This window comes from Halichoerus grypus, chromosome 3 (assembly GCF_964656455.1).
Source record: "Halichoerus grypus chromosome 3, mHalGry1.hap1.1, whole genome shotgun sequence".
Lineage (NCBI taxonomy): Eukaryota > Metazoa > Chordata > Mammalia > Carnivora > Phocidae > Halichoerus > Halichoerus grypus.
The window spans coordinates 132,875,862-132,888,432 of record NC_135714.1 but is presented as its reverse complement, the minus strand read 5'-3'; the positions used below and the strand labels follow the sequence as shown (position 1 = coordinate 132,888,432).

General features: G+C 41.2%; 1 protein-coding gene and 1 long non-coding RNA gene across 2 annotated transcripts; one reads left to right on the top strand and one right to left on the bottom strand.

Annotated features, from left to right (window-relative positions):
• Positions 1 to 2,034: 2,034 nt before the first annotated feature.
• On the bottom strand, positions 2,035 to 10,226 carry NPY2R (neuropeptide Y receptor Y2). Its single transcript, XM_036081442.2, has 3 exons — positions 10,208 to 10,226; positions 9,616 to 9,706; positions 2,035 to 5,174 (listed from the first exon to the last, which is right to left on the bottom strand). Exon 3 carries the CDS (start codon positions 5,144 to 5,146, stop codon positions 3,998 to 4,000), a length of 1,149 nt encoding a protein of 382 aa, XP_035937335.1. The 5' UTR covers positions 5,147 to 5,174; positions 9,616 to 9,706; positions 10,208 to 10,226; the 3' UTR covers positions 2,035 to 3,997.
• On the top strand, positions 9,817 to 12,265 carry LOC144381387 (uncharacterized). The gene is made up of 3 exons (XR_013446531.1): positions 9,817 to 9,877; positions 10,498 to 10,648; positions 12,152 to 12,265. It is a non-coding gene; the product is annotated as an uncharacterized LOC144381387 (long non-coding RNA).
• The last annotated feature ends 306 nt before the right edge of the window (positions 12,266 to 12,571 follow it).

Here is a 12,571-nt window from a genome sequence, read left to right as displayed (position 1 = left end):
AAGGGGGCAGGATTATGGGCTTAGCAGGGGACAATAAGATTTTTTTAATTGAAATCTCGTTGACACATATTACATTAGTTTCAGATGTACAATACAGTGTTTGGACAAGTCTATATGTTATACTATGCTCACAAGTGTAGCTATCATCGGACACCATACAAAGCGCTTACAAAACCATTGACCATATTCCCTATACTATACTTTTTATGTCTTGACTTATTCATTCCATAACTGGAAGCCTGTACCTCCCATTCCCCTTCACTTATTTTGCCCATTTCCTACCACCCTCCACTCAAGCGGGCATCAGTTTGTTCTCTGTATTTATGGGTTTGCTCCTGCTTTTTGTTTGTTTTGTTTTCTAGATTCCCTATACAAGTAAAATCATATGGTATTTGTCTTTCTCTGACTTATTTCACTAGACATAATACCCATCCATGTTGTCACACATGGCAAAATCTCATTATTTTTTATGGTTGAGTAATATTCCTGTGTGTGTGTGTGTGTGTGTGTGTGTGTCCATTCATCTATCAACAGACATTAGGAGGCAGTAAGATTTTAATAGATACACCTGTACTCTGTCCTGTACATCGTCCACTCTCTGTTGTAGGCATGAAGAGTGGTTTCGTATGATTTTGCACTTCCTGGTTTCTTCAATGCCAGTGGCAGCTTTTCCTCACCTTCACTTCTCCAATTCTTCCAGTGGTTTTGCAAGATTTTAATTTCCTGTATTAAATGACTTTTTGCTGGAAATACCTAGCATGACTTCTTTTCAGTTATCTGAATTATGACGAGTATAATGCACTGGCTTTTCTATGCTTCCCTTGTGCAAGGTTCTAGATAATTTTGAGTGAACCCTAAATGGAGTATATGTATAGAGCCCTTCCCAATTATACAAGTGTTATACTTAATGGCCTTCAATAAAAACCCGAATCTGGAACAAATATGCATCTTTCCTTGACTCCTGTATGGCTAAACCCTTACTTTCCTACAAGTTGTATAACAAAACTAGGACAAGTGTATAGTTTACAATCTTACAGCTCTATCTTCAAATCTTGGCTTTAATATTTACTTGACTCATTGACTCAGTTTCCTTGATGCATAGTTATTGATCACTAATTGGTGCCAGAAGCTGCAAATACCTGTGGTACCACAATGATTAAAAGAGTCTCTGTCCCCTGCCCTCATATGCTTAAAATCTAGCAGCAAAAATTATAGAAAGAGAATTTGCAAGGGATAAAACGTGTAAGTAGAGTCAGGTACTAAAGAGCCTTCCAAGTCATAAAAAGATTTTGACTCTAGCATAAGGATGATGAGGAGACATTGAAGAGTTGTTATCAGAAGAGTGATTTGATAAAATTTGAGTTTTTGAAAAATAACTCTGGCAGGTGGGTAAAAGGTGAATTGGATAGGAAGATGACTGGATATAGAGAGACCAATTAGGAAGCTGTAACATTAAACCAGATGAGAGATGATACCGGGTCTAGGAAGATAATCACAACCTGAACTATGGTGGGGAGCATAAGGATGAAGAAAAATGAACTGATGCAAGCAACATCTAGGAATTAGAACAAAATGTGGGAGTTGATCGGACATGTGTGATAAGGAGACACAAGTGTCAAGGGTGACTCCAAAGTGTAAGGCTTTAGGGAACTAGATTAATAGCAGCATCATGATTAGAAAAGAAATACAGGAAAACAAAGTAGAGGTGAAGTGGGGTGTGGATCAAAATGGCAGGTTCTGTTTTAGACATGTTCGATTTAATCCGCTGATGAGACACCCATGTAGACATGTCAAGTCAGCTGATGAAGATACAGGTTTGAAGTTAGAAAAAAGGTCTGGTCTTAAAGATTCAAATACTGCAAAAATATGAATTATAATTGCAGCCATAGGAGTGAATACATTGACTCATGTTCATGTACAGAAAGGAAAGAGAGCTAAACTGTCTAGGAGTCACCATTATTTTCCTTTTTTTGGTTGTGTCAAAAGCCTACTATTTCATCTTGGACAGAAACTCTGATATAAAATATCACACAATTTCTCTAATTTCCCAAAGTCTTTTTATTTCAACAGATAAAATCACTACATAAGATATTTTGTTAATGGGTTAACAGAATTAATTAGATCACATATATTAATGGATCATTAATTGAATTCCAATAATTTACTACTACAACTGGTGATACAGTAACATACACATTTCCTACAGGGTAAGAATCCTCCAAGAGGGAGACAACACTTTTAACCACAATTATCTATTAACATCTTAAACAAAGTAACTGCTATTTAAAGGACAAAAAGCTTCTTCTTGGATAGTTATGTCAAGTCCAACAGAAAAATCAACTCATCCATTACATGATATATTACATATATATATTATTTTTTGTTTACTTCTTACTCTTTCACTGTTTTCATTCTTTTTCAGTATTCCACTGAAGCCCACGTCAAGTCCACATCAAGAGCTTTACTTCTTCATTGGAAATAATTCAACAAGAGCCGTAGTATGAATTTTAAATATATCCATAAAATGAAACTCTCCTGTTCATAAAGTTAATGTTTGTAACTAAATGTAATATTCATATTGAAGCTTTTTAAAATTTAAGAAATCTATTCACAAATTCAGTCATACTGACAAAATGTGATTACAATAAATCTTCTTTAACAGCACCCAAAGAAGTACAAATATTTTAACATCTCAGTGAGTTTTCATAAACATACTAGGGTTTTAAGCATCTTTGATTGGGTACTATTGAAATAAAAATTGTGTTCCCAAAATCATTCAATGAAAAATATTATAGCATCTACACTCCACTATTTATAGGTAAAATTTTATTATGTATATATTTATAAGTTATCCAAAATACATAGCTAAGTGTTTTGAGAGGAGAATAATTTATGTTTAAATTGGTCCAAATAGAATGTTTGCAAAGTGTAATGAATGCAATGTTTTTAATATCTCTTACCAGGTGGTTCCATTTTGATGAAATTATATTGTTTTATTAATTCTGAATGGGTCCATGGAAGATGAATTTCAAAAAATAACACTGCAGTGTTCTGTAAACACATTAGAGCTACATATCTATGCAAAAACTGTTTACAAATAACCACAAAATGTTGCAAAATGCCACAAAAATTATTTCCTAATCGGAATTAATTTTTAGTGAAGACAAACTCAGCTCTAACATAGGAATAATACATGTTCCAAAGGATACAACAATTAGAAGTGACTAAAAGTTTTGAGCTGTATGCTTATTTGTTAGGTAAATAGTATCTATATAAAGCAGTCACAACTTGAAATGAGAAGCTACATGACTGTTTACATTTCTATAATTCTGAGAATTTCAGCCTTCTATTCTGAGTTGAAGAAAGTTTTCACTAAATGTGCATTTGGTTTTAAGAACAATTGGCTAACTGAATAAAGATTTCCCCCATCACTGGCCAAAATACTAATTATATAGCAAATTTCAGCTTATTTCCTGTAAGTCGTTCAAATAATTGGTAATGCTCCCTGAAGGATTGGTCCATAGGAAGAATAATTTAAAAAAAAATACAATAAAAAAGAGCCTGTGGCTCCCTAGGGAAATTGATTTTGGATAGTCTTTTCCTCAGATGAGGGGGCAGTGAGCAGCATATCACCCCCTGTCGACGCCCTAATATGATTTGAAAGGCAACTTATTTAGCCACCATTTTTTAGCAATGCTGATAATGCCAATTCCTTGTTCGGGTTTCCTTCATTCTGGGAAGTAGTCAAAAGCATCCCTCTCTGCTTTTACTCAGACTTTGACCGACCATCCAAGCAACCATAGGCAAACTGTGTGTTGTATCTCTGAATAGGAGTCTTTTCACCAACGCTTTGCCACCCAGGTTTCCACAGATTCTACTGCAGATGCTTCCATTCAGATCCTCCTTTTCTTCCTTAAAGTGGGAAATCAGGATGCACCTGGGAGCTCTCCTCAACCAGATTTATAGCTCTGGTCAGAATTCAGCTACCAGAGCTTCCTTAGACGTTGGTAGCCTCCGTGAAAGAGTCATGGGGGCCATTGTTCTTTTTGACTTCCAGGTTCTTTTTAGTCTTGAATGTCACAGACACCTCAGAGTGGATGGCATCCAACCTCTGCTCACAGCGGAAGGCTGCGAGGAAAGCCTTTCTATAGTTGCTGTTCATCCAGCCATAGAGGAGGGGGTTGACAAAGGTGGAACACATGGCGATAATGTGGAGCACGGTGAAGATGAGTTTGTACTCCTTCAGGTCGAGGACTTGGTTGTCAATGTCCACAGCAAGCTGGAAGGCGTGGAGAGGCAACCAGCTGACCGCAAACACCACGACCACACACACCAGCATTTTGGTGGTTTTCTGCCTTCGCTGATGGTAGTGATCATTGGCAGCTCCAGGGCTCACATGGTTCTTAAGTTTACTCCAGATACGGGTGTAGGAAAAGGATATGATGCAAAGAGGCAACACATACAGGATTAGCAAGGAAGAAAGACTGTAGACAGTGCCATAGATGTTCTTCTCCTCGCCAGGCCACTTTTCTGTACAGACCACAATCTCAAAGTCAGGAATAATCTCAATCAGCGAATACTCGCGGAAGATGGCCAGGGGGCTGGCTAGCAAGGCGCTGATGCCCCAGGCCATGCCAATAATCAGGAAGCTGATTCTCTTGGAGATCTTGCTCTCCAGGTGGTAGACGATGCAACGGTGCCGGTCCAGGGCAATGACTGTCAAGGTGATGGTGGACACTTGTACTGCCAGGCCCTGGGCATAGGGAACCAGGTGGCATAGGACAAGACCCATTTTCCACTCCCCCATTAAGGTGTAGGTAAGAGTGAATGGCAAGCACAGGGTGTTCACCAGAAGATCTGCCACAGCCAGATTGGCAATGAAAAAGTTGGTTACTGTGCGCATGCTCTTGAATTTGATCACCACATGAATCACCAAAGAGTTTCCAATTACCCCAAGCAAGATGATGGAGCAATAAGCTAATATGAGGATAATCCGTACCTCAATCAGCATGGTGCTGTCTATAAGCTCTGGCTCAGGGTCGGGGGCCAGCTCACCTCTAGGAGTGGTTTGCTGTGGATGATACTTCTCCACCTTCATTTCTTCCACTGTCTGGTTCTCATCAGCCTCTGCACCTACTGGGCCCATTTTCAGCAACTAGAACAAGAATCTACAACTAAAAAAATGAAGAAGAAGAAGAAGAAATATGGAACAAGGAAAACATAAGGGCGACACGAAGGAATATCACAAATGGATTGGTTTCATTTTGATTAGGGCTCAAAATACCTGTCCCCTGATCCCTAAAATTGCACATAGTGCAACATTTTAATAAAGCAGGCCCATTAATAAGTCTATTCGCAAATATGGATGAATTAAACCAGGTCCCTGAAATATATATTACAATGGTAAAATGTAATACCTATAGTATAGATATAATTTCAGTGTGAATGCTACCAAATTGAGTCAATCTATTTTAAGTGGGATGAATGTTAGAAACTTTACCAATTAATTTTATAACTTCTATGAACTCATCAAATTAATTTTAAGGTAGACAAAGAAAATGGCCTTCAATACCTTGACTGCTTTAAATTTATAAATATAGCAGCAAATTGCATAGAAAAGAGAAAAATATTAAAACCCTTTGCATGGTGCCTGGACTTTGGGAGTATAACATATTTAAGATAAACTGAGCAGATACCATTCCATAGCCATTTCTTCTAGTGTTTGGGTTAGTGTTAAAAATAGGTAGCCTGTGTAAAACAGTTGCATTTTTTGATGATCTGAAATCAACTTCCGACTGACATACAGCAGAATCCCACACAGGATCTATACGAAAAGTATGTCCAAATCTGAAGTATATCTCTCTCTAACCTCTAAATATCAAAGTTTTGATACTTTTCTTCCCCAATTACAGCCCCCCAAGACTTTTCCTTCTGCATGCCCTACTCCAGTCAATGCTATCCCCATGGATGACACCAGGTAAAGATAAAAAGCAGGTAACCATTCTAGGCTCCGTCAACACCTTTAGCCCCCACATCTAAGAGAACCCTCAGACTGATCTGATATACCTCTCTCAATGGTCCTCATCATTTCTGCCACATTGACTTTGTCCTTCTCGATTTCTTACCACAATTACTCTAATAGTCTTCTGACTTATGTCACTTCCTCTTCTCCTGCTTTCATTCATTCATTCATTCATTCATTCAATTGACAATAATAATTGAGTATCTGCAAAATGCCAGGCCTGGCTCCACCCTTGTGATCCTTGCACTTACTCTAACATGCATTCAGCAAGCATTTAAAAATCTATGTCAAGAACCTAGGATTTGTGCTGGGGGAATGACAACAGGATAAGGTCTCCACTCACAGGCTCTTACCTTTGATGAGAAAAAGCATACTCTGACATTAAAATTGTCTTTCTGAAATTCAGATGTGATCATATCATTTCCCCCATGTCTCCAGACTGCTTAAAACAATATAAGATACTGGTTTCTAATGTGAAATTCTCTTTTCAAGCTTGTAAAAACATCCAGAGCCCAACATCATAGTAAGTTTTGAATGTAGTCATAATGACAAAAGGCTGCCACCATTAATTCAGAACCTCTTTTAAATAAATTTGGTTTTTATTAATCATAATGGCATCTACCTACATTGGTAGATGAGTCACATTTATTCAGCCCACAGACAATGTCTGGGTGGGCCCCCAGCTCCATTCCTTACCCTTCCTCTGGAGGGCTAACTCTTGCAGACTGTATTTTCAGGCTCCCAAGTCATCGGGACGCTGGCTGAGTTTGATCATAGGAAGCATTGGCAGGTAATTAGAGGACAGAGGGAGGGAGAAGCCTCTGTCTTCTTTTCCCTCCCTCTCTCCTCTGGGAAGTGCCCCTGTAGCCCCTCTGTGGCTCTGGTTCCCACAAGACTAGTCCATAGTGATTTTATTTCCAGTGGATGGCCCTAGTCCCTGGGCTTTGGTCACACCAAATACTCCCTGTATCCCTCTGGCTGGGGGTAGTAATGACTCTTTGCTCTTGCTGATCCTTGAGTGGCCTCAACATCCTCTGTTCGGCTTCCATCACTTGTGTAATCAATTCTCGGCATTTAATTTTCCCTCCCTTACATTCTGGAACAGGTTCTGTTTTGCATGATCTGCTGATACCATGCATATATGTTGTCATTAATTTGCTCTCCCACTAATGGTTCTGCACATAGAAGTTGATAACACTGGCCTACAGAAGATAATCCCAACTCCATTATATGACATTCAAAGCTTTTCTTGAACGCATTCCTGCCTATCCTCTGGCTTCATCTCTCCTGACATATCAACGCATATGTCATGCCTTAGTCATACTAAACTGTTTCCAATTCCAGCAATGCATCAGCTTTTCTCATGCCTCTCTGCTTTCCCCGTTCTCAACTGGGAAGCCTCTCAGTTACCCCAACAATCTGTGTTCACTTCTAATACTGCAAGAAGCATAAGCCATAATGCAATTATTTCCCCACCACAGCCATCTCTTTCAGGACAGAAACTGGATCTTTTCCATCCATTGTTTAATCCTTAGCACAGTATCTAACACATTAACGGTACTCAATCATTTGGCAAAACAAATGCAAAGCTAAAGGAAAACATAATTTTACTGAATACTTGAAGTCAGCAAAATACAAAGTAACAATTCCTTTCCTTTCCTTAAGATAATTGCCTGTACGGAATTCCTTGCTCTGATATGACATCCTCATGCTTATTTTCTGGTTCTTAGTCAGGTAACCACCCTTGCAAGAAAGTTGTTCCAAGGTCCCTCTTAATTCAATCCCTAATTAGAGCATTAAAAACTTCCAGTCAGTATACACCATAAGGAAACTTCCTATCTCAGGGGCCTATCAAACACACACACACACACACACACACACACACACACACACACACACCCTTACAGGAGCCTTATTGCAGAGAGAGAGAGAGAGAGAGATTTCCCCATATATTCATATATTGGCTTTACTGATATATTCTAGTTCTGTCTGCATAAATTTCAAATAACATGTTCCAAGGAGCCTAGACCCTCTTTTGTATTTGCCTCTATTTTCTAGAAATTAGAGAAAAAAAAAAGTGAAACTAATTATCCAAATCTTGGAGTGTATATTTGGTAGGCTCTATCATTCCCCCTAACCTCAGCACAATTAGTCAATCTTAACAACTCATTAACAGGATTAACAAGACTCCATGAGGTCTGAGTTTGAGGTTTGCCACAAGCTAAATTGAGAGTAAGCCTGAGAGAGAAGGATATTAGTTTATTTATTAACTTATTTTGTTTTTTTCTTTTCAGTTCCATTTTCTTTATTTCAGAGCCCTTTTATTTAAAGCTTCGCTGCAGGAATGGTTATTGATCTACAGGCAATTTGCATATGGACACTAATCACAGTTCTCAAGCACACTGCTGGCTTTCAGCCAGCTCAGAGCACTCCCTAGAGAATGTATCATTTTATGATTGGGCTTCTGGAAAAGTGGAAGAGGAAAAAAGAGTACATAAAGGGAGCTGACTGATTCAAAACTCAAAAGCACAACAATTAAAAGGTAAGTAGATGAGGGAAAAACCTTTCTTTGAAACAAAGCAATAGAAAGAATTCACATGGGTCAAATCATTTTAGAACTGTGAATGGTAGAGTTTTCTTGAATAAGTGAATCTTCAGAGTTTCCGTTATAGAAATATTTCTTTGTAGAATAAGAAAATGACTTCAGGCTTCTTTTTTCAGAGATAAAGAACTTCAAATTACCTGAGTGGGAAACCAGTTTCTGCTTTAGCTGTATATTTAAATTTGCGGGGCCTTTTGCAACAGAACTCTTATTACCACAGGTTGGTCTTAATAAAACTTAACATCTTGTCAATCACAAAACCTTCCAGGAGTGTTTGCCAGGGAAAAATCCCAGAAATCATGCCACACACCCCATACTTAGTCCTAGGGAAAAGGCAGTGGACTCCAAGAATGCTACATCCAAGACATGACTGTTTGCTTCATAAGCAGAAAGTTGAAACTATTCACCTAAGGGTCTGGTAATGGATCATTTACCCTGTGTTTGAACTTCTGGCCTTTCCTTGCCAACAGCATTGTCTATTTCATGTCACTGAGTTTAAATGATGTGACCTTATTGCAAAATGTCTTAAAGCTTTTACTTTTGCCTCCTCCTCGTGCACCATATGCTCCTACCCAGTGGGTGAGCCCTTCTGGTGCAAAACTAATGAATGCTTAAATAAACGTACTTATTCTTGAACAGCTTTGGAGAATCCAATATAACCTTCTGCTTTAGACAGGTGTTTGATTTTTTTTTTTTTTAAAGAGACAGAAACAGTAACAACTTGCTGCTCTGGAAAGATGATGACCTCTCTCTAAGAAGGTCAAGGAAAAAGTAAGAACCTTCAGCAGAAAAGGAAAATTCTAGCTAAAGTAGAAAATAGTGATGGTATCAACCCAACCCCCACCTTCAACCTAAGTGAGAGGGGAAAAAAAAAAAGTCCTCACACTCATGAGGATCTCCCCTATACCCTCTTCATAGGACCAGAGCTCTTCTTTTGGGGATATTCTCGTTGCCAGAATGTGAATCAGAGTTAGGACTTACACTTACTTACCCGGCCCTGGCGTTTCTGCTGAGACGTGGAAGCAAGACGTGTGCAGCCCGTCCGTGCGATGACTATCTAGCCCTCGGATCCGAAGAGGGCACTGGAAGGTCCCCAAAGGCAAGCCCAGCTGCGTCCGTTCCGACCGGGCAGGACAGCCAGCGCCGCGCGGAAGAGCGCCCGAGCCACTGGGAGCTGGCGCTGCTCCGCTCTGCCGCCGACCTCTGCGGCCAAGCGCGCTCCGGCACCGCACTGCGCCGCGCACAGCAGCCGGGTGAGCCGGAGAGCATGCGAGGCCGGTGGGGGGCGGGGGCACGGAGGTGGAGGCTGCACAGGTGCAGACGGTGGGGGGCGACGGTCCCGCCGCCCCAAGGGCTGGACGGAAGTTTCCGTGGCGAGGGAGGGGGACAGCGTCCACGGTGTCGCCTCTCCCTCCAGGTTTGGAAGCTCGCGCGGCGGGACCCTACTCAGCTCGGCGCCCCCTCGCGGATCCCCACTACCACCTGCAACTGCTACTTTCACCCCAATTCCCGGGTGACCCCCAAGTGTGATACTCTGGGCGTTTGCACCACCCCAGCCTCCTTTCCCTTCCACAAACCCCTACCTTCGCTCTCCGCTCCTCAGTTCCTCGAGAGAGGACCCCGCGAGAAGCTCCTGGAGTCGGGGTTCACCAAATTGGCCAGGGAAAGTCGAAGGCGAAAGCGACCGCGGGGCAGGTGGACCCAGCCTCGGACGAGGGTGCTGCGGACCTTGGCGCAGCGAGCAAGAGGAGACCTCGAGGTGGCAGGGGGCCGATGTGGAGGCAGAGGCTCTCGCCTTGGAAGGGCTGAGAAAATCCCACAACGTCCAACCAGAAGTTGTTTCTTCTTCTTTTGTTTGTTTGTTTGCTCGTAGGAGCAGAGGTGGGGAGCTGGACCCGCGCAGAACCACAGAAAAGCGCCGCACAATTGCGCCAGGGACAAACCCTGGGCACCCTCGCCGGGGGGTTGGAGCGCAGGGCGCTGGTGCTTCTCTAACTGGGCGGTCGCGGGGCTCCAACGAGAAGGTAAAGCGAGTTCAGATGCTTTTGCCCACCGTTGGCAATTCCTTTAACAGGTGTCAGTTTACGAGTTGGGTGTTGCGGGTTCAGATTCAAAAGCCCGCAGGCGGCGTGTGTGTTGTGCGCTCTGGCTCCGGGCAAAAGCTCTATAGGAAGAGAACACAATGGGTGGCAAACGAAACACAGTCTCTTTCTCCAGTTAGTTGATTTCCCGATCCTTCGCTCTTTGATCATGACCCAAGCCACTCGTGCCTCTATGAGCGCGTGCCTCTGGGATACTCTTTTTGTGGAGAAGCCCTCTGCTAATGCCTTGAGCCCATCGAGCTGAGTTAGTGGATCTGAGCAAAACAGGACTGTGGCGTCAGTCCACAATGCTGCAAGGTCTGTTTCCTCGGGATTCCTCCCAGAAACTCTATTTAGAGCCATTCCTTATAGAAGTCTGCGACCAGTCTCTCTTTCCCTTGTTCATTTTTAGAGGGGCCAGCAGAGCCTGCCAAGTTAGGAAAACAAATGCCTGAAATTGGAAACTAAAGTCTTTCCTAACTATCCTGTGTTGAGGTTTTGCACACATTACTTTCCCTCTATGCACCAGTCTCTTCATTTCTGAAGTGAGGATGCCCATACTGGTTTGTTTGGAATTTCTCTGAAATAGGGGAAAAAAAAAAGTTAAACAACTCAATACTTTTCAAAAATATTAGTTATGGCATCCCCTGAAGATGATTAGATTTTCAGTCTTATCTGGGCTTGCCCACACACTAATAATACTGCATATGTAAACATCTTTACACAGTGTAATCTGAAATTGATCATCTGGTTAATGTAGAATTATGCCTACAGGAGCATATTTATTTATAAAACATTATTTATAAAACAAAGCAGTTTGGGCTTTTCAATTACCAAGAAACAAAAGTAAACAGAACTGGAAATATCCAAGATGTTCTACACAATTCTACTTAAAATATTTTGGTAGATATTACTTACCTTGGGGAAATATTCCTTGCTCACACATGTGTTTTATGCAACAAGTTCAATGCTTCCTAATATATTTACCCCTGTGAAGAGTGAACTCTGTACCAGGCAGTTGCAATTTTAGAAGGCTAGGAATGGCTTGAAATAACAACCACAAAAACATATAAGAAAACAGATGAGCAATCAGATTAATTCCTTTGGAAGGCTCAACTGACTTGACTGACATTGATTCTATGAACATTTTTGCCTCCGTTATAACTGGCTTTCAAAAGCAGCCTAGCACTCTTATACAAATATTTATCTTATTCCCATACAGACATGTGTGCGTCTTAGAAACCACACATAGTTCCACAGACATCTCCTCAGGAGCTCCGAGAAGATTAAATGATCTCTCTCTCTTCCAATAAAGTACAGAACTGAATGAAAAACTGATCAATTGATGTTAAAGTTGCTTTATCGCATGTCATATTATCAAGAATAGTTTTGGCAATGGGGCGCCTGGGTGGCTCGGTCGGTTAAACATCTGACTCTTGATTTCAGCTCGGGTCGTGATCTCAGGATCCTGGGATCCAGTGCCAGGTCCAGCTCCCTGCTCTGCAGGGAGTCCTGCTTCTGCCTCTCCCTCTGCTCATGTTCTCTCTTGCTCTTGCTCTGTCTCTCTCAAATAAATAAATAAAATCTTTTTTAAAAAAAGAATAGTTTTGGCAGTTAACTCATGATATTTTTGTGCGTTAAGATCTAACTGATACCTTTTGATGTGCCTATGCTGTGTGCTATGGTAACAACGAACCACTCTGATGAATGCCGATAAACCCTATCAAGATGCCGATAGAAGTTTGTGGAAGGAGTGGTGAAATATGGAGTAATCCAAATTGAGACAGGACAAGATTATTGCTGCCTGATTCCTCTGATGTCAAATCATTTAGTTCCTCAGGCAATTCCACAGCTAAGAAGAATATA